We start from the raw sequence: 23,167 nt of genomic DNA on the forward strand, positions 1-23,167 counted from the left end.
ATTATTTCTGATCCCAAGTCTAACATCCCAGCACCACTTTTCGCTTCTGTCTTTTTGCCTTCCCCTCCATATCCGCTGCCAGTCTCTATATTAAAGCTAATGAGCCACCTCTATATTTAAGAAGATTATCTTTTCTGTTCATATGTTGCTCAAGTTTCCTCCAATCCTGTTCACTGCTTTTTACCACTTTCTTCCCAAAAATATCAACTTATACAATACCTCCCCACTTTTTTGTATCAAAAATATTCCTAAAACTGACACCTCACAAGTATTTCTAGAAATTCTTCGACTTCGTCCTTTATAAAGGGCCGTCCATACCACTTGGTCCTATTATAGTCCTTTTGGGACCCCTCCTTTCCTGCCTTTAGCCTTTCCCATGACCCCTTTCCCTTGCCCATTGCTGTGTGGTGTTTTTTCACAATGTTAACGTTCTTTATTACATAGTTATTTTGAAAAATATTTTAGACTCAATTTAAATACATATATTTTGAACAGTGTATTCATGATTCTCAAAATATTTTGATAAAGACTTAAAGAAAAGTCGTAACGTCAAATTTTATTTTTCTTTCAAAAATTTCAAAAAAGTTAGTTTCATTTCCATAAAATCATCAATAAGTTTGAAGCGGTACACAGATTGAACGCGATCATAACGTGCTGTAAACGTTCATAAATGTCAAAAATACACCCCGAATTGAAAACGGCACAGAATGAACGCAAAAATGACGCTGGTTCGTTTGTAAACATAACCTTAAAAGTGCATGTTTAATATCATAATTAATCAACGAATAATCAACTTTTAAACTTATTGAGGAGAGATTCAACAAAACAGTCATTAAGAAAACCTGATTATCGATTAAATCTGGAAGTTAACCATCAGTTTTGTTATGGAATTTTCAAATCGGAAAATGATTCCCTATATTGTGCTAAATTTTAGTTTTCTTGTATCCATCCGAGTGTTCGTTATATAAACATTCATAAGCACGTTCAAATTCAAATCAGCATTTCACTCAGATAAGTCATTTTACAGGGTATCTGTAACTACAAACTACACTCGAAAAGTGAGGTTATATTTTTGTAGAAAGTTGCTTAACTTCGACGTACAAGCACGATCATTGTGTGCTTTATCACAGTTGAACTATTTTTGACATTTATGACCACGTCATGTTTGTTTTCATTCTGTTTACCGTAACGACAAATGACAAATCTAAGAGAATGATGGAACTGAAACGTAAAATGTGAAGAAAATCGTTCGGTTTCAATCGAAAAAGATAAGATAAAATTAAATAAGTTCGAGAACGTTTAATATTGTTTTTATTCTGGCGTGAAACGATAAAATTCGGCTTTAAATCCCAAGCACAAAACGGAAGAAGTATTTCTGCCTTCAAGGTTTTGATTTATGTTGTCGTTTCTATATAGATCTGCTTTAAGAGAGGTGTTATTTAGCACATGTATGTAAATGTTAACCTTTTTTTCTTCCTTGTACGGTTAAATATGTTGTTAACGTCACAAATAGTCGATTCAATAGGGTCAGATGAATATTTTTATATAGATATTCATAAAATATGAATAACATGATTTTTTATTGATCGACAACGAAGTACAAAGTCATTGTTGGATCATTTTTTGCGTAGAAACCAAATTTTCGTCGAGAAATGATACAATTCTTCAGAATTTTGAGATCTAGGAAGTTAGTTATCCATTCAAATGAGGTACAATTTCACAAATCACCCTGTAAATTAATAGCTTTTTACAAAAAGATTGCGCTTTTGAATAAACGACAAGGGATATAGTACAGGCAAATTAGGCGATTTTGATTTTCTAGATTCTGGGAGGTTTTGGGATACTGAATAAGTCTAGCAACTTATAATAAAATTACGAGCACGTATTTTCGAAATTTTGAGACTTGAAACTCAAATTTTTGAAACGCGAATAACTCGAAAAAAACTGCCATGTATAGTACGAAATTCTCTACGAAGAAGTATCCCAGGTATTTGTTCCTAACCTCAAAAGTTTCACCTTAAAATGGGTTTATACACTCAAAAATATACAGCACAAAATTTGTCTACAGATTGGCCTTTAAGCATTTTTTCCTAACCTCAAAATTTTCACTGTAATATGCGTCACGAACTCAAAAACATATTGAATTGCGGATAACTCGAAAACTACCAGGATTTTCCATCATAAAATGGGTTTGAAAGCTCAAACATATTAACCATCATGATGTATTTTGATTTTTTGAAAACGAAGTAGTTTTCCAAGTGTTAGAACAGTTTCCATGTGCGCCTGGACCGTAAATTGGCTTGAATTCGCACTGGCGAAAATTCGCGAGCTGATGCTCCGGCTTTCGGCATTGAGAGAAATTTACTCAACGAAAAAATGACTGGAGACTTTTTGTATAGAAAATTTTGTGCTCTACATTTTTTATTCGGGCAGTTTTTTTCGAATTCCTCTTAGTTTTCGAGTTATTCGCGTTTCAAAATTTTGTCGAGTTTCAAGTTCCAAAATTTCGAAAACCCGCGCCTGTAATTTTGTTAAGAGCTGCTAAGGTTATTCAATAAGCGAAAACCTCTGAGAATCTAAAAAATCAGAAGCGTTCAAATCAATTTCGTGTTTAATCGTATTCAAATAACGATATTATGTTGTAGTTGAGGTTATGTACAACAAAGGTAACACCATAAATGTCAATAACATTCATAAACAGTGTTGCCAATACTAAAAATATAGATAACAATTCTCGTATTAATCTAAAAAACGATTACATCATATGATTATATATAAAAATTTTGTTCTGAGCCGGTTCTGTATTTATACATACGTGCAAGTAGTTTGTACGTCGCTAATTTATTTATTTTTTCAAATTATTAACACTCCACGTGAATGTTTACTTAAATAAATGGTTATTTCCTTTCTTAAAATTCACTATCTTAATTATATTAATGGTAGTCTGGGACTTGGTATAGTTAGCGTGTTAGCGTGCAATGAATATCAACAAAAAAATCGATTATATTACGAAATATGTAACAGTTTACCATCAATATAAAAGATAAAATCGGTTGAATGAAAAACGTATTTCGTTAATTCCAAGTTGAATGTACTAAAAATCGATTATGTTAGCGCGAATTACCTTTCAAAACATTTATAATATCATAAAGATTGCGGAAAATTACGGAAACGTAGTATGAGTGGCTTACATCGAGTTACGAATGAAAAATAAAAATCGATTATCGATTATATGATCGAGAAACAAAAAAAAACTAACCACTTATGACGCTATTGAACGTAGCGAGTAAGGTCATGGTTAGAGTTATTCTGGAAATAATAATCACTAATCCAAGTTGGATTCAGAAGTGGTAACTATATCATTGATCAAATTACGTCAGTGATAAGAATACTGATTAAATTTTATAGTATTCCCGAAGCAACTGACTGTATAAATAGCGAAGTAATAGAAAAATTATAACAACTGCACAGCCAGGATACATCAAGAAGGACAAATAGGAAAGGAAGTGAGACAGGGATGCGTGCTGTCCCCAATTTTGTAACAGATCAACTGGAATTTATTTGAAAAACTGGAGGAACTTGATTTCCCGATTGACATCTATTATCAACAAAGGGAAATCACGTGCAAGGCTATATACTTACTTGGACTAAACATGACCAGTTCAATCAGATCAATTTAGACGGCATAATTAGTACATATCAAAACTCGTATCAATCAAATTTGTTTTGAAGATGAAGATGGATTGGAAACCATCAATAAACATAACCGGATAAGCATCAAATTTGATAAAACGTCCAAAAGAAAAAGAGGCAGACGTGTGGGAATCATCAAGGCTACAGAAAAACTCAAAACCCGAAGTAAATTTAGAGCCCTTGTTAACAAAATTGGACGGAACCCACAAAACGACGTATGATAATAGTTTTTACCACAACTGCTGTCCTTTGCTCTATTGGAGGCTATAGCTTTGTTCGCCGTAGATATCCGGAACATATTCTATTACCAGATTCATGCGCAGTTTGAAATTCCATGTTTAGGTATTTTAAATCCAGATTTCGAATTCCGAACGTGCTCTGAATACGTCGGACTTGGGTAAGGATTTTTAATCTGGCGCATCCTTCTTGTGATAGTTAACTATAAAAGTATCAAGAATAAACCTTCGCCCAATTAATTACAGGTATACGTTTTATACTCCTATCTAGTTTTGAATTCAAATTGTAATTTTAGAGGTTCGTAAATCGTTCGTGGAGGAATGTATGTTCAAAACATATTCTGAACAAAGCATGCGCATTTGACACGTCCAGAAGATATTCAGAATACATTCGGAATGTGTCCAAATTGTCTATCGCGGACGGAGCTTATATGACGATTATGTCGATGGATTTAGAAAACATCGTCATACATTGATGAGCGTGAGCTCCAAGTGAACGTGACAAAATTTATTTGGTTATTATCCGTCGTTGATCTAAGTTTGATCTAAATAAAATTCTTGTTTGGTTTCTCATGTCTTTTATAGTCTTTTGATAATTTTTTGACTACAATATTCCTACTTTCTGTTAAAATAAACTTTCAGGAGTCCTTTTTCTAGCGACGAAACCTTATTATTTCGAATCGAGTCAAAAACTTTCATCTCCCAACTTTAGCTGAACATTGGACGAAGGCAGGAACGTTACCAAAAGAAATGGAAACGTTGCAAAAAAGCAGTGAACAGCATCACAAGTTCCAATGCTGGTTACTTCTTTGACGCGAGTCATCATCGATTGACATGCGCACTACCACACGATATGTCCAATCATACCAGCGTCCAACGTTGTAAGCATTGGACACATCGTGTGGCACCGGCTTAAACTGAATTGAATAACTTGGACCTACTAATTTTCGGTGAAATTTGTTGGGAACACATCCGTGGGATTAAAAAAATCAAATTTCTAATCTTATTGAAAAAAATCTTATGATAAGGCTACTTAATCTTTAATGCACATGGTTTGTGATCAATCCAAACCTCCTTTTATTTTGTCGTCTAGCGCAGACGATGTCACGTTACGCATCGGTCTACGAAATATTCTTCGGATTATTCTTAATTTGAAATGATCGTAAGTTTTGCATTAGAAAGTAAGTTTTATTACTCTTTCATACATAAATAGGAAGAATGTTAAAATATAAACAACATTAAACTAGTGTAAATCGAACGAAACTCTAAATTCGTACATTTTACGGTTATCAGCACAAAAGCAAAGCACGTACTTATAACTTATTAAGGACGATCAAACACTAAACACGAAAGGGTTGAATAAAGGGTGGTTTTATATCTCCTACTCCTATCTCGAGGGGATGGTCGACGTTTCATGCGTGTGTTAACCCCTAAAACATAATGTGGATTTGTGCCGCGATTTAATGGGCCATATGACAAACTTGTTTATGCCTTACGGTCGTCGTCGTCGTCGTCGTTGGTTCCAGTGACCTATAAAATTTATGAATTTTTAAAATGGTATTTGCGAACTTACGCCGGATTATTTATTTACTTTTTAATATAAAAAGGAGCGTAAGGGGTTGTGATACAGTTTCATGTTCCAAGTCAATTTTATCAATGTCTTAATAAAATATTCATTATGCTTCTATCGAATGAAATAAATTCGAAAATTTCTTTTTTCTTCAAATATAAATTATTCGACATGGGAAATAGACGTTTCGTTATTTTCGTATCGTCTTCACTTCGATAACAAATGGCCCACTAAGATATTTGTGAGTCTCGTCGTCGTCTAAACAAACACGACTCGATGCTCTTGCTCTTCTGTTTTATTTATGTTGTCATGATCTCTTTCTTCGAGGGTGTTTTATCATTTAATACATCATACGGAGAGCTAAAAGGTTTAAAGTTGGAACGATTGATTTAAGAGTGGTCTCGTTTATGTATCTTGTTGTTGTTGATGAAAAAACAGACGTAACAACTAAGTGAGTTACTTCTTTTTTATCTAACAAACATTAAAATCAACGGACATATACAGATAATAAAAATTTAATTGGGCGAACAATTAAAAGTATATTAAATCACATGGATTAGACGCCGAAATAATCGATGAAATATTGAAATACATTAACGAAATGGAACATAATAGAAAACGATTATATACGATGATATATACGAAGAGAAGAGAAAAAATTAACAAAAACAGATCAATTGATATGGATATATCGCATGAATTAAATCAGACGCTCTAACGAGATAAGAAATTACATTAAACACGAAGAGAAAGAACAAAAAGAAAAAGAAACCATGGAGGAATTGACGGAGATGACAGGAAACATAAGACTGTGCAAGAATTGGGAATAAACGGGGCTCAATTGTGTAATTGGAGAAGACGAAAATAACTCCAATGAGAAATGGATAATTTTAAGAAAGAAACTTGGTACGAAAAGAAAGAGAAATAATTGGAATCCTTATAAAACAATTAAATAACGTATAATGAGAGGAAAAAACAAAAAATGGTTAAATGAGATGAAGATACAGTGAACCAAAGGAAGGAAAACGTTGGAAATTTTAGGAACAGTGAAAGAAATGAGTCGTAGAAAGTCTACGTCCCTCATTCACAGTATAAAAATGCGTAAGAAGAAAAAAAAAACATAGAAATTTGTAGTTGTAATGTAGAAACTGTTTACAAACAATAAATCCTTGGAGGAATTTAGTAGGACGATAAAAATGAGTAGAATGTGGAAGAAGAAGGTACAAAAAGAACCAGACTTATCTGATATGTTAAAAAATATAAAACAGGAGGTAAAAAAAAAGAATAACATTGGAGGGATTGAGAAAGGCAATAAAAATTAGTAGGCAGGGAAAGATGTGGATCCTAGAGAAACTAGGACCCTCATCCGCCGTGTAAAAAGTATAGTTAGGACCAAAGAATAAAGAAATGGATAGATATAATGTAGAAACTGTAGGCAAGAAACGAGAAATTTTGAGGGTTTGGGCAGGACGAGAAAAATGAGTAGAATATGAAAGAAATTGGTCCAAAAGGAACTAGGCTCATCTGATATGTTAAAAGGTATATGTATAAGGAGAAAACAAAGAAAAGAATAGATGTGATAGAAAAACTGTAGGCAAAGAATTGAGGAAGATGAGGAAAATTAATGGATAGTGTTGTAAACTATGACAAGAAGACTTCTGGTCATCCGACATAAGTAAAAGGAGAGAGGAAAGAAATGAAAAAACGTAAAGGAAATCCTGAGTGCATAAAGAAGAAAACTTTGGAGGGATTGCGGCAAGGCGACGACAATTAGTAGGCAGTTAATGAAATTGATAAAAGAGGGTGTGTTCATACTACACTTGAAACTTTATAAGGAGAAAGAAGGAATAAAGACTAAGAAAGAAATGTCTAGACCAAATAAGACAAGTTGAATTAAAAAGTGGAAATGATCCGAAACTTGCGGTACGAGAAGACTTTTTTTCATTATCACAGCATCAACATCTAGTGCAATTTCGATACGAATGTTTTTATCTTCGTAAAGTATGTTTGTAAGTTACATAAATACTAACCAAGTCTGGTATAAAAATTCTCAATAATGTGATTTAATAAACTTATCATTAATAATTTCACAATATTTAATAGAGACTACGTACAATAAACACATTTGGCAACATCCCAGAAAATTGTTTAGCAAGCAATAAAACGATCACGGTTTTGTTGTTTGTCTTTGTCATTGTAGTATGTTCTTCGGTCGACTCGACTCTCATTTGTTTGAATTAAAATAAACCACATAATTAGTTGCCAGATTTCGAATAGATAAACCAATGCTTGAATTACGGTGGCAACTTTGTTTGTTATTCGAGCAGGCGTTGAAATCTTAATTAGCTGGTAAATAAATATTTGAAACGAGTTACGTTTCACTTGTTTATGTGAACTCCGAGAAAGAAAAAGATGTTTGTACTTACTATAATGGAAACAACGAAAAATTGGGAAGAGGAAAATTAATATTCCTATAGAAATATACAGAACATTGCCGTCAAAGCTAGATATATCGTTTATCAATTGGTGCCACAGTAGAAAGTCGGAAATCCAAACTAAATGCGACCATAATTAGTTGGGATTCAAAAAATACTATTCTTCTTCTTCTTATTCATTTTTAAGATCTCATGTTAGAGTTGCAGGTTTCTCTGTATCAGTTACTGGAAGGTGGACTGCCTGCTGTCCATCCATCTCTTAGGTGCTCGACCGGGTTCCATTCAAGTACGATGCGTGGCAGTCTACTCTCTTCCATTCTTCTCACGTGGGCGTACCAGTTTTTTTTTCTTTGTTCCTTGATGTCAATGTTCCTGATTCGATCTAATCTTGTTTTTCCCACTATAGTGCTGAGCGTTTTCACTTCGGCTACACGAAGCATGCTTTTCGTTTTGTTAGTTTCCTCTCTGGTTTCTAGAAACTAGAAAAAATACTGTTTGGGGCTAGAAAGTGCAGTGAAAGTGTATGGCAGCAAATAAAATACAGAGGTCTTCATAAGTCAGGCAATGCTCTCGAAAAATCGGCAGGTATTCATGCGGAAGGTCTCGTGCTCGAAGATTTCCGTGGGTAAATGGACAACGGTCCAACAAGGGAGTACCTTAATGTTCATTTTGGAGAATGGATAGATAATATCCCGCACGGACATATGACCTGACACCCTTTGATTTCTTCCTATGGGTCCTTCTCGAGGACCGCGTTTTTTAAATTGAAACTCTTTCGCCAGATCCGTCTCTCCGTTGAGAAACTTTGTCGTAAATGCTTTTATTAAGAATTGTATCAATTTGAACACTTACAACAACCTTTTTTCTTCTAATAAATGTATTTTTTTCTCTTGATGCAAATCTGTTAGCAGTAGTTAGTACAAAAAGCTTCTTTCTTCTTCTCAATATAAGAAACTATCCACTTGTCAAGTCTGTTCAAAAGCTATTTTTGATTTTTGAGAGGTGAGGTTTCCTTATTAATATCTTCGTTGAAGATGATGCCATTTTTTTTGCAGCAATCGAACGAAAGTAAACAATACGCCTCATAAAATCAATGCAGCGCACAGTAAGTATGTACGAGGTATCAGAAATACCTGACCCAACAAAGAAAACACATTTTGGAAAAAATTTTTAGCACTTTTAGCACACTTAACCAATATAACTTTTTATTTAAAAAAAAATTCATCGAAATCGGATGATTTTTCGATTTTCTAAAGCCAAAAAACGAGGGTACCGCGAAAGTATAAAATTACCCTATTTTCCATATGGTCTTAAATTACTAATCCTGAAGTGTACATGGTGTTAATTAGGATAAATCTATTATTTAAAGTATTAGTTGGAATTCTTAATTAACCGAGACATGACGTAAAATACCAACTTGAGCATAAAATAAACATAACCTAAAAGTTTCCGCTTGGATAATTACATGTATTTCCTTTTGTTTCGCCAAATCAAATTACCGTTCCTTTTCTAATATACCCGTTAATTATGACAGCACGTCTTGATTGCTATTCATTATTAGTAATGAGAAAAAATTAAAATGTAATATGACTTCGGTGATTTATTGTTAGTTTCACACTTTCACGTTTTTAGGTCACATTTTTATAGGCGGCAGTAATAATTGTATGACAGATGGCAAATTGCAAACTTCAATTTATGCGATTCTGTCTTCAAATACGTACAGGGCGAGTTTTTGTTTTATATAACAACAATTGGAAATTATCGAAAAAAGATTTTCTGTATTTATCATCCTAATGAAAAATTGAACTTGACAAAATCCAAAATCAGTTCATTTATTTCTTCTATGTTCGCCGGGTTAGCTAGTAAGATAAATTGGATAATTAAAAAATAAAAGAGCACTTTTATTTTTTAATTATTTGTGATTGAATCCACTACACAAGACGAAACATTTTATACATCTGATAATACTTCTGTATCTGCCTTTTACGGTAAATAACCCATGTAGAATACTAATACATTTACAAGCGTATTTCCAAGAATACTAAAACATAAACGAACGAAAATGTATCTTTACTATAATAAATTCAACCGTGCTCTCAACTCCTATTCACAGAAATAAAAAAAAAAGAGGGAGTTAGTATAGAACAGGAAGAGAGAGACGGAAAAGGTTGAGAAGTAATTTGCGAACGGTTCTCGTCTTTATTTTCCACGATGTTAGAGATGGGAATTGATCTTTGAAAACGTTTGGATCATCAAATATATTAATCACAAAATATACTGCATTTCAATGTGATTTAAAAAATAAAATGTTTAGATTGCAATAAGAGTTACATCGGTATGACTAAACAGTACTTGAAAACCAGAATATACCAGCATGAATATGAGTGTCGAGAACGTAATAAGAACAAAAAAGTAAAAACATCTCTGGTTCAACAAATCCTACTAATTTTGATGAGACCAATCTCGGGGCTCAATACAACCATCTTTTTAATGTTTATAAGTCAACACACCCAATACTGAATTAATAAACACTGTCTCTTAAGTTCTTATTTTATTTATACACTATACAATACACTTAACTTATAATAATTTACTTAAAAATATCACCTAAGCAATTCCTGTGATTACTTTTACTTTTGTTTACGCAAATCATTTAAATACCTAAATAAAATTCTAGAACAAAAGGAAACAAAATGAATAAATAGACTTATCTAGAAATTATTTAAAAGAAATATTGTAAATAAACCGCCCGCTATAATAAAAAGTTCGAAAGGGAAACATCAAAGGCGCTTCAGCCATTCATAAAAAATGTGAAAGACGCCGCGCGAATTCGCCGAATTTTAAAATTCCATTTTAGTTGGACAGGGCCGGCCCAAGGATACATTTCGCGACCTTTTGACTGACGTCTAATAATTTTAAAAGGTTTTTATTTATTTGTGTCTGTAGTATTCTTTGTATGTTTTTTTCCTTGTTCTTCTGTTTTATACAACAATGTTCTTATTTGTTCATGTTATATAGTTTGTCTAAATTTTTATCTCATATACAGAGTGTCCTATTCATTTATATATATATTATAGATTTTTATATTGTTACACTATCTAATAATTGTTTTACTTCTAATTTCAAAATTTTTATTACTTGTTTATCTTTAGAAACGTTTGAGTTAAATTTTACCAAATAGTTTTGTCTTGACAGTTTTATTTTGCGTCCACAACCCACAACACCATTCAAAATTACATTCTAGGAAGGATAATCATAACATGAAAGACAACCCTACAAATATTATTGTGTCTAGTTTCTCGTAATATTGCCCCTAATTTCAATTAGGATTTCGTTCCGAAAAAACCTTAAGATAAAATAACACATCATTCAACAAGTCCTGAAGTCCAGTTTTGTGGCAAAAATCGATTTTATCATAACTTTAAAAGCAATACAATCTTCCGATTAACTTTTTGGTGCCGTGCTTGTAAAAGAATTGGTCTTTTGCTTCAAAATAGGCTTAAGTTTCAACAATTGCTTCCTCATTTGAGCGGGTGAGCTTTTTTGAGATCAACGAATAGCTAGTATTTGAATTTGAAGTGAAATTTCTTCAATTTAACTAACGTTGCCATCGTCTTGTCAATCGGTGCCTTGTCTTGGTGAAACAGTGGTTTTTTCTTCGACATATGAGGGCATTTTTAATATTTTTTGCATTCAAACGATCCAACAATTCTAGTAGTATTCGCTAGCGATTATTTCTCCATTTTGCATGAACAATATTCCATGTCATCCCAAAATACTAAAGCCTTAACCTTCTCAGCTGATTGTTGTGCCTTTGGACGCTTCCGACGTGGTTCACTGGCTGCAGTCCATTCAGATGATAATTGTTTTGATTCCGGAGTGCAGTAATGGATCAATGTTTCAACTATTGCCACATATCGACGCAAAAAATCTCATTTAATACGTGTAAATATGGCCAAATATTGCTCTGAATCATCAATACGTTGATTTTAATCGACTGTGAGTAAACGCGGCACCCATTTTGAAAAAAGCTTTCTCGTGGTCAAATGTTCATGCATAATTGTAAACACACTGCCTTCTGATGTCTTTACGGCCTCAGCTATCGCACGCAATTTCAATTTACGTTCAGAAATAACTATTTTGTAGACTTTTTTGATGTTTTCCGTAGTAACTTCCTCAATTGGACGACCAGAGCGTTCACCGTCATCGGTTTGTGTACGACCACGTTTAAATTCGGGTAAATCAATAGCAAATGGTTCTTTTCGATGGAGCAGTGTCCGGATAACAATTTTGAAGCCATTGCTGAGCTTGTACAGTATTATTTTCCATCAAGAAGTAATGAAAAATTAACACACCAAATTGTTTTGAAAATAACCAAAGTAGCTTCACTTAAATGGCTGTCACTTTTTTGTGACTAACCGAAATGTCATGAAATTTCACACATAGTATTTTGAATGTTGGTACTTCATACGGATTTGACAATGGCAGCGCTATCTGTGTGTCAGTCACACGTATTAATGATTTAGTGATTTTATAACTATAGAGAAGTTACGTTAATCCACCTCTATTTGCCGTTATTTATTTTCAAATTTTCGTACTCTTTTTGTAAATTACAACTAGTGCTATTATTGCTCCTTCTTCTTGTAATGAGACTTTAAATATAAGCAGCACATTCCTTTGATTTTTGCATAACGGTGTCATTGAGTGGAATGCTTTTCTTCCAAAATAACTTTTTATTACCATGTTTTTTTTTTATATACACTGAAGTTGTTTGGATATTATATAAAAGTTAATTATATCTAAATATTTTTAGTTTTATTGATATTTAGTAATTTCAATCTCAATTATTTACATGTCGGAATATTGTGTGTGTAGAAACTTATCCATTGGGAATTTCGTCTAGTCAGCTGACTAATAGAAATACCCTTTTAATAGGTCAGTGCCCTTTTTGTGCTTGTACTTCGGCGTTCGTTTGTGGTGTTTGTGTATGTGTGCGATCAACGTTGGCTGTGTGTGATGGTCGACTATGTTCTTCTTCTTCTTCTTCTTCGGTTTCTGATAGTACGGCCCCATCAAGGTCGGTTAGAGAGTTCACTCTCGACTATATACCTACAGCTGGATTCCATCCGGGCCATAACGCCAACTTGTTTAAACATTCGAATTAACTTACGGGCCCAAATATATAATATACAGAGTTCAATGTATAGTTTTTACTCAATAAATTCTGCATATTTTATTTATAATCAACCAAGGAAACCCAAGCGAGGATTTCGGGATACTAAAAAGCGGTAGATTGAGTACAACCTACAAATATGGGCCCCAAATGTAAAGAACAAAAGATTTGCGAAAAAAATTCGAGTTAAATTGAAGTAGAGTGAGTTAATTACTTGCTAAAAAGTGTCTACTCCACTAATCTGACAATACTGGATTTGTTTATTACTATTCCTTAATTGTAAATTATTTCTTCGATGTTTATGATTGTAGTTTAGTCTCAGCGAGACTTTTTGGACTAAAACATCTTTTTGTGCAGTTCGTATTCGGATTGTTTTCGTTCTCGAAAATTCAGACTTTAAGTTTTAAAATGAGTAAAGCCAAGGGACGATCGGTTGAAACTCGTGTCTTCATAGTCTAAGCAAAAGTAACCTCGACTTACCGTGGATTACAACGTGATGAAATATGTATCCACCAGAAGCTTCTGCGATAGAAAACATTCAGGTAGGCTTCGAAAAATCACAATAACCAAGGATGAACGTATTTGTTGACCAGTAAACGTGATCGATAACTCACGGGCCCAAAGATAGCAGATCAGATCAACGAATTTAGAGATTTGCTTTGAGTGCTTCTACAGTGGAAAGGAGATTGAGATGATCTGACATTTTTAGAAGGGTAGCAGTAGAGAAATCTTTTTTAAGAGGTCAAAATAGAATCGAGAGCTTGCAGTGGGCTAAAAAAAATCAAGAGCGGGAGAGATATTAAGATTGGGATTAGTTGAAGTTTGTGGTTTTTGAGTCAAATAATGCGTAGGTTGAAGGAAGAATGGATGTTACATGTCGATTATATGACATTCCTCGAAGCTGTTCAAAGAGTATTGAAAAGAATTGGAAAGAAAGAAAATACTGATTTAGCCGTCACAGTTGCCTGACCCCGAACCGATTGAGTTGTGAGGCAAATTGGACAGGGAGGTCACTAGGCATTTCGGCTCCGAAATTGTTACAGATAATATGCAAATATGCAACAATTAGAGACTGTGTGTTCTTCAATAATAAATAATAAATATCAAAATCGATCGTTTCTATTTGTTGTGTATCACGCAAACTATAGGGTGGGCAAAAACTCTTGACCGGTTGTGTACGCTGTAAAGATGCAAGTATAAAACAAAGTAAGCTATTAAAAAATTCGCGGCTATAGTAAAATTTTATAATTTAATGTTATCCAGCTGTGCCGTAATATATCTCGAAAGCCCCTGTCGAACAAAAACGCAACAAGCGGCAAAAGTCGTGACAGGCCGTTGCTAAATATCCAGATCACATGGGGCACGAGTACTTTTTAAAAACGACACGATACCCGTTGTATCGAGCACTTGTAGAACAAAAACTCATAAGCTACCAAAAGCAACTTAACATGACCATTAAATTCTTTCGGTGCTCAAGAAAAAACGAGTTGTAAATCAGACCGAAGGCTACTAATCGGAACCGCAAAGGAAGCGCATTTTTTCTAAATGGCGGTTGATTAACGAATTCGTCGTAAAAAGAGGTAATCGGCTGTAAAATGTTAAGTGTTACATAGGGAACAATTGATAAGGATATTGTTCCCACACGAGCGTTAGTAGACCGGATTATAAGATATACCACTTGGTAATAAGGTTTTAAATAAAATAATCAAATGGATAGAAGATCTAAAGATAACTGCTACAGACGAATTTATTTGCTTCAACTTACTGAACCGGAGTACACCTTTCAGACCTGAAATTCGGTTTCAGAAAGAGTTGATCAATAATCGGAGTAATTCAGAAGATGGTCGACATCTCCATGGAGCTGGACAGACACTGTCAATCGGCGTGACCAACACTGAACATATAAAACGCTTCACCTCGCCTAGGGAGACGGAAATTTAAGAGAATAAATGATATCAAACTATTTGATCTTGATGGTGGAGATTACCTACCAAATTAACTAATTAACTACCAGATAACTGAAGATCACTTCAGGCATAGATCGACGAAATTGAGATGGAGTCCAAGTCAAATATTTGTAGATAACCTTAAGTACGAAACCACATACGAAAGAAGACACGTAAGACAGCCGAACATACCACGGCCAGGAAAATAAAGACAGCTGTTTATGACGGGGAGATCCGGTCATAGTCTCTGAAGATGAAGAGATACTGCAAAAAGATGACGATGGTATGCCGAGGATCGCCAGCTCCTACCCAACAATTTCTGCACAGGCTTTTCGTGTGGTAGCGGATGTAATTTCCGTGGATCTCTTGCCTTTCGATCTTAAGAGGGTATACAGAAGCAGCTTGGTTATATGACGACAGGATGCGGAAATCATTGAACTTTCTAGAACGATTCAGACGTAGCAGCAACGGTTGACAAGTAAATGTATGTCATGACTGATGAAGCACCTTAGTCTGTGGATTGAAAGGAAGTTTGGGGAAGTAAAATTTCACATTACACAGCTTCTGATAGGACACGACTACGTCTGATTTGTACTTGATTGTATTTACTGAGATGATAAGTCATATAATGCCGAATATACGATCAGCGGTGATGGTAGAATCCGTTATTTGGACTCCGCAACTTCTTTAACAAACATTATTCTGAAAATATAATATTTTTGTATTGAGCCACCGAACGCGAATCTTAAATTTGTCTTTGTTTCAGTTGGTGTTGAAGATATCCGTAAAAGAAAATATTAAACGACTGACCGATGTGGAAAGGCCTAAGATCGAACCAAAGGCCCACATTACTAATCATATTTTAGTTCAACACAACCATGTAAGTATTTGTTTGTATTTATATATAATAGAATGACATTCACTTTTTACATAGTTAAGAATTCTCCTCACTGTTTATTAGAAAATTAGTACGAAAGGATTTAAACTAAAAAAAAAAATGTTTCTCGCATCAGATCTAAAATTTCCTGACGCAACTTTGGACTTGGTGCAGGAAATGACCTCGTATTTGAACATACTACTACACTTTAGACTTTCGACTAACATTTTGAGATAAGCGCTTCGAAATCTCCAAAAAATCGTTTCTTTGGGAGCGCGTGTACATCGAATTCAATGATGCATTTGAAACAGTTTTTGTAGCACTGCAATTTCGCCACGGATCTGAATAAATAGTAATGTGATGATGCAATAGTTCGGACTAAATGCTGGTTGTGGTAGGTTTTCAATACCACAAAGTTCTTGGACCTTATTCCACGTAACTTTCACAGTATGTAATGTCTTGTTGTAAGAGAAACCTCCGATAAAACCTTATTTATTCTGATTTTTCATGTCGTGGTGGTTCAAATAAAACATTTTGTCCTATAATAATTGAAGAATTATGCGTGCATAAGATATCCGCATTCCCTGGTGACACTTTGATTTCTTATCTGGGTTACGAACTAAGGAAATTCATTATTTTTTTGTGGGTGTATGTCAGTTTTGCGGTTGTAATTTTAAAGATGAGCAACCAGCAAGAATTCTACCTGAAAATGGACAAAACAAGTGCTGAACTTGCTCAGGCGGTCATCCGATTGCGACAAGGCCAGAGTCAGCGAGAAGTCTGCTGTTTCCAGACTCTATCGTGGCAAGTTTTATCGAAGACGCGGTTCCCGAAGAAAAAAATGAACATCCGAGAGAGATGACCGATTCATTTTTATCAATCTGGCTTTCATTGGTGCTCAAGTTCAATAAGAGCTCAGAGAAATGCGAGGAGTGGCTGGACAGTTAGAAGGATTCTTAAGGTAGCTAACCTTGAGCCAAAAGGGACAGCTACTGGCCCCAAATGCTATCGATAGAAGATGAATACCTGGAGAAAAACTCCCGAAGTCTAGTGTACAAGAAAACGTGGCTTTTGAAGGAAATTTCTGGATGGGTTGGACGTCAAACAGCAACTATGAATTGTCTTATGCATTGCAATATTTTTAATTTTGCAAACGGCAAACGGAAAGTCAAGTTTATTAATCGGGCACTACTCTTATATACTTTCTGTGACTTAGAAATAAATTTCTTTTTAAAAAAAATCGTATATCATTTGTCAAAATTTTCATTTTACACTTGATGTCGTTGAAATCGTCGCCTCTGTTTGATCAAGTCATTATCTTTTTATATATTTAGTGGTATCGTGATTAACGTATAACAACACTTCAAGCATCTCAATTACCGAACGATTAATCAAATATAATTAATGAATTGTCTAAGTTCATTACTGCGGTCTAAAAATAAACCGGGAGCTGACTTTTATTTTTTTCTCTCATTTCATTAATAAAAAAAAACCAATTGGACGAAAAAATGCATAGATTTTTATTAATTACCCAAATCAAAATAATATTTGTTCGATGAAATAAATCAATTGGAAGTGCAAGAAATTGCATGCAATAATCAACACCATCAAGTTGAATACTTATTATTGAAAACCAGTGACTTAATATCGTATTAGTATGCTCATTATTCAACTTACCTTTCACAAAAATAACGCACGTCTATTTATTAAACACGTGCACGTTTCTGTTTTGACTTAAAACTATTTCCAACAAATGTTAAGTACAATATGTACGGGTACGATAATGGCCGTTATTGGCGGCAGATTTTAACACTTTAACATGTTGCATGAGAGTAAAACTGTTTTTTCAAAAATCAAAATGATACGCAGAAGTCACTGCACAAATAAAATTAAAAAGATATGACGGAAAACTGTATAATAATTGAGACAGGAGACCGGCGTTTGTTTGATGTTTTCTGGCGGGGATAACTGATCGATTGATAGTTGATCAGTTATCGATCGGCGAGTCCGAAAAGTCCTGGATTTATCGAGGTACAAACAAGGTTTTGGTTGTGTTTAGAACAAAAATCCTGTTTATTTTTATATTCCTGTAGCGTTTTTAGATTCATGATGATGTCTGCATATTTTGCATCTAATCAAGATTTTAAATTGACTGAGGTCAAAGGAGCAAAAGCATTAAAATAATATTTACAACAATACAAACATTTCATTCCAGTCACATTTAATCTATATTTTGAATAATCAGCCAAAGTCCGCGAAAAAGGCGGCGTTCTAACCTAACCTATACTTTGAGTAATATTATAATAAAAATTATTTTGATTTTATGACAGATTATATATTTTTTATTGAGTTATAATTATCTAAAAGGTGAATTAAAAATATTAAAAAAATACAAGCATATTTCCTAATACGGGAGAGTGACATAATAATTTCAATATATTCATTTTGAGGTTAGGTTTTTTCAAGAAATTTCTTCACTGTAGATTTGAATGTATTGCCTATATTTCACGATTACATTTACTTTGTTTAAAAACTGTAAATTGTAAATAATATCGTGAAATTTAAATAACCTCATACCACCCTCACACATGACATACATCGCCCTGTCAGCTGTCAAAATGAAAGTATTATTCAGGGGCACCAACCCACTATAGAAAATTACCAAAAACCGTTCAAGAATGGAGTCATTTATATAAATCTTTGTTTCGAACTATAAGAAAAGTAGTTGAATTAATTAACTAAGAATATAACGACTTCTACCTTGATTAATATAACTTGAAATAAGAAAAAATAAAAGGAGAATGGTATATGAACTAAATCAATCTAATAATAAATAATAATAACAGTAATAATCGTAAACTACGTCCCGTATAAAGTGGAGTTAATTGCCAATTTAGATTCCTTGACATATCTCTAGAATAAATTTAATCTATGAATCGGAACAAATAAACTTACTGGGAGTTAACAGGCGGAAAATCATTATTGCAAAAGAAATAAACTCCACAGATATAATATATTAAATAGCGACGGATTGTTTTTATTGAATGTCTGTTAGTTGTAAAAATTTGACGTTTAAATAGATTAAGAGTAAATAAATGTCGATTTTTAACGTTTCCACTAAATAAACAGAACTTTTATGAAATGTTAACAGATTTTACGAACTCGATTATTGTTCGTCAAATGAAAAAAAAAAAAAGTATTTCAATACAATTATTCAGCAATGGACAATCTACAGTTTAGGTTAACGACGGGAAGATACCTTTTAAATATGCTGTACTACACTCGTAAGCAAAAAAATCGACTCAAGTCGCAAGCTCATGGTCAAAAAATCTGTAGCTTCCATTTTTACACTGATTTTAACTTCTCAAAGTCTTCGCTTTATAATTAGTGGTCTATGTTGTTATTGAATTATGTTTTTGGTGAAGAAAAAATATCAAACTAAAAGAAATCTTCGGTTTTTGCTTCTATTGAAATTCCAGCCCAACTCATCCAGAAATTTCATCCAAAAGCCACGTTTTCTTGTACACTAGACTCCGGGAGTTTTTCTCCAGGTATTCTGCGGACTCGTCGTCTTCTATCGTTACCATTTGTTCGTAAGTCAATTTAGTGGTTCTCTGGAAAATGGTAGACGGCTGCTCGGTGGGCTGGGGTTCATTTGGGGCCAGTAGCTGTCCTTTTTGGCTCCTTAAGTCTCCTTCTAACTGTCTTATTGTCTCTTTTATTGAACTTGAACACCAACGAGGGTCAAAATGATGACAATGAATCGGTCATCTATCTCGAATGTGCACCTTTTTCTTCCGGAACCGCGTCGTCGATGAATGCAGCACTGTACGAATCTTTTTCCGGGTCTTCTGTAGACTCTTCCTCTTCTATCTTCACCATGCAGGCACTCTGCTGTCGCCTAAGAAGAGAATAGAGCCCATTTGCTCTTCAATCCAATTAACGTGTTCTGGGGTTAGCTACGTTGAGTCCTTCGACTGTCCAGCCCCTCACAGCCACACCTCGCATTTTTCTGAGCTGTCAATGAATCGGGAATCTCTCTCGGATGTGCACCTTTTTCTTTCGGAACGACGTCTCTCTTGAAAATTACCAATCTCTTGGAAACGGCGGAAAACTCTGGAAATAGTAGACCGACCCATGTTCAGAGCACTAGCCACTTCTCGCTGACCTTGACCTTGTCGCAATAGTTGACCGCTTGAGAGCTTTATCATTTGTTGTGTCCATTTTCCGGTAGAATCTTTTTTTTTTGTTAACGGAAGTGTGTATCGGTTGACCTTTGATGGAAAACTGATGGTGGTAGATACAAAAAAAAATTCGTTGTGTATATTTTGGGAGTGTTGAGGAAATTTTCTAATGAGTTGGCGCTGATATAGCAGTTGCTTCTCTACAGGATTCGAGTTTTAGTTTTTGTTAGTGTTTCAACTGCTCCAGGCTCTAAAAAAATAAAGCGAACGACCAGTCGAAGTTTGATCCCCAAAAAAAGTGGATCCCTTCCAGGTTTGGGTATGTCATTTGTAAATTTTTTTGGTTTTTTTGTTGTTTTTTGTTTCTTTGGTTCTTTCTGGTGGTGGGTCAGGTAGATAACCTTTTATGAGGGTCAGTTACCCTTGATTAGCGCTATTGTGAACGAGCACATATTGTTGGACTGTGAGAACAAAAATGTATAATATTTTATATAATTTTGAAGCTAATGCCATTAGCTTTCAGATTTTACTAAGAAAAATCCAGTTTAATGTTCAGTTTTTTTGACAGTTACTTGTCGTCGGAGTCGATTTTTAGACTTTCGTCCACATTCATTCTTAAAACGACTAGGTTCGGGAACGAACTAAGCTTTCGAAATATTTTCTTTACGGTTTTCTTCAAACTTCTGCCCGCGTGGTTTATACCATTTCTCTTTTCAGCTTGTCGAAAGTACGCGATGAAACCTTTTTATTTTTAGCAATGTATTATTCGTCTCCTGTTCGTCTGCAGATTAATCAGTTGAGATCATTTTTCTAAACGATTCTTCAATTCTTCATATCAATCGATGTGATGGAAAAATTTGTTTCTCCCGCTGTTACAGAGGGCGAAAGTGCAACTTTACCAATGCACGAATCTTCAACTTTCCGCATCGAAATAGATGGAAAAGATGCGTGTAGATTGAACCCAGAAAAATTCAATTTTCCATAATATTTCAAAAAAATTAATAATCAAAAGTGAAAAGAACTAAATTGTAATAATTAGGAAAATATTCTTGACGAAAGAAATTGCCGGAAACAATTTTTAATATTCTGTCTGAATCTGAATGGATAAATATTTTTCTCCGTCTGTTTCCATTCAACGGAACAGACCACGGTAAATTAACAATCACCATTCCGAGGGAGACTAATGTTTATAATTGATATTGCCTTTTTTTTGGTTCCATTCCCCTTTCGCCTTTTCTTCACTGTCTCGTAAAATATAAATTAAGAAGATGATTACTTAAGATATGAAACGAATTTGGTAAATCTGTGACTTAGTCTCTAATCGGTTTTAATCGGATTGCCGTTTTTTTTTTATTTAAAATTTGTCGCTATAGTCTTGTCGAAGTTAATTCAGTTAAGATTGCGGAAAGTTTTGAAATGTCAGATTCGAAAGGGAACTGAAAAGCGGTCAATTAATCATAAGCGATTTATGGATGTAAAAATCTGCTTAAAATTAAACGAAGAATATTGAGTGATTGGCAGAATGAGGTTATAGAATGTTATGTGTGGTCAGTATTATTATACGAAGAAAAGAAAGAAGAAGAAACACCAAATATTGGTCTCAAAAGATAATATACCGTAATATCAATTTTTTTGAGAAATATTTATGTTTCACGGATTTATTTCGGTTGAAACTGACTGACAAAATAAATTTTAATGTCTTCAGTAGCGAGTATTTCCTCCTCTGGCAATAATAACAGTTTTCAAACCGACGATGCATGCTTTGGATCAAATTCTGCGGAAGACCGTCCCATTCCTGCACTCCGCAAACGTCTCCCCATCTTATCCCAAATGCGTTCAATGGGAATTAAGTCAGGACTGCGAGCAGGCCGAGCAAATTGCGGATTTTCTCCATCGACAAGATATTCGGTAACCATCGAAGCGATAAGGTTGCGTCGTCTCCAAGAATAACCATAAATGGTTTTCCTCCTTATAACAAAACTGATCCACCACTAAATGGTAGTAGCTCGGCAATATAAGTCTCGTCGTCGCCCCATTTCTTATGAGTCTATCTGAGCCCGTAAGACGGAAAACAATACGCGACTCCGATACGCTATTGTCCAAGCGAAGTATTCTCGTGCAGAATTCAACCTGGCAATCCGGTTTTCACCGGAAAGCGACGATCTAATAGCTCTAGTTCGATAGGATAATCCAGCAATCCCATCCAATACAATTGCAGGAGACAGTTATGCGAGGAACAATCAATATTTACAATAAATACGCACGACACTCATACCAAATTCGGTAAACATCTAACAAACCGTCAGTGGACTCATCATCTCCACTGTTTACCAATGAAATCATCGAATCGTAAACATAAATGCATTTCTATTGGCCGAAGCTGTCGGAAAGCGCATGTACACAATTTCTTTGAAATATTCCTGCCAGACAGTGTGTAATAAGCAGTGGCGTGGCTCGGTGAGATTTATTCAATTCATAGATTTCTTTAAATAAATGGAAAACAATGAAATTGCACAGTGTATTGAAAATAAAGACAAGAAAAACTTATATCAGTTGACAAAGCTACTCAAGATTTTATACGTAGGACAATTTATAGTTTAATAGAATGAACATTACAAACATTGCGTCAAGTTTTGTCAACATGTGGTTTTAAACACAAAAAACTGAATAAACGGATGGCAATAACCGAATCGTTCGATGGCGACAAGATTTATTTGGGTCAGATAAAAAACTACCGAGGTTCTAATAGACGAATGGGGTATAAAAAGAGCCCAGTCCATGTCTGGTACCCTGTTTAAACCAAACTTACATTTTACTCGTCTATTCACGTTTCATAATTTAATGTTCAGTTCTATCAAGTTAAATATGTATAAGTTTCAAGTACAAGGTATACAATAAAGTGTATCTGTCTATGCCGTTCAATTTATGATGATTCGATTACCTTTTAACGAATACATACAATATGCAAAATGTGTAAAATATAATTTTTTTCGTATTAACTTTAAAACTCTTCATTTTTTTCTATATCTAAAGCAATTTTCTAATTCGTTATA

The 23,167-nt window shown here is 34.3% G+C and overlaps 1 protein-coding gene across 4 annotated transcripts in view; it reads left to right on the plus strand.

The window, feature by feature from the left end:
- Window positions 1–23,167, plus strand: part of LOC130899657 (autism susceptibility gene 2 protein-like) — a 205,264-nt gene that overhangs the window by 9,983 nt on the left and 172,114 nt on the right. For all 4 annotated transcript variants that reach the window (XM_057809761.1, XM_057809762.1, XM_057809760.1 and 1 more), the window contains exon 2: window positions 15,820–15,933. In XM_057809761.1, coding sequence (XP_057665744.1) covers window positions 15,820–15,933 — 114 coding nt within the window. The remainder of the gene's footprint in view (window positions 1–15,819; window positions 15,934–23,167) is intronic.

The sequence above is a fragment of the Diorhabda carinulata genome, chromosome 11 (assembly GCF_026250575.1).
Source record: "Diorhabda carinulata isolate Delta chromosome 11, icDioCari1.1, whole genome shotgun sequence".
Classification (NCBI taxonomy): Eukaryota; Metazoa; Arthropoda; class Insecta; order Coleoptera; family Chrysomelidae; genus Diorhabda; species Diorhabda carinulata.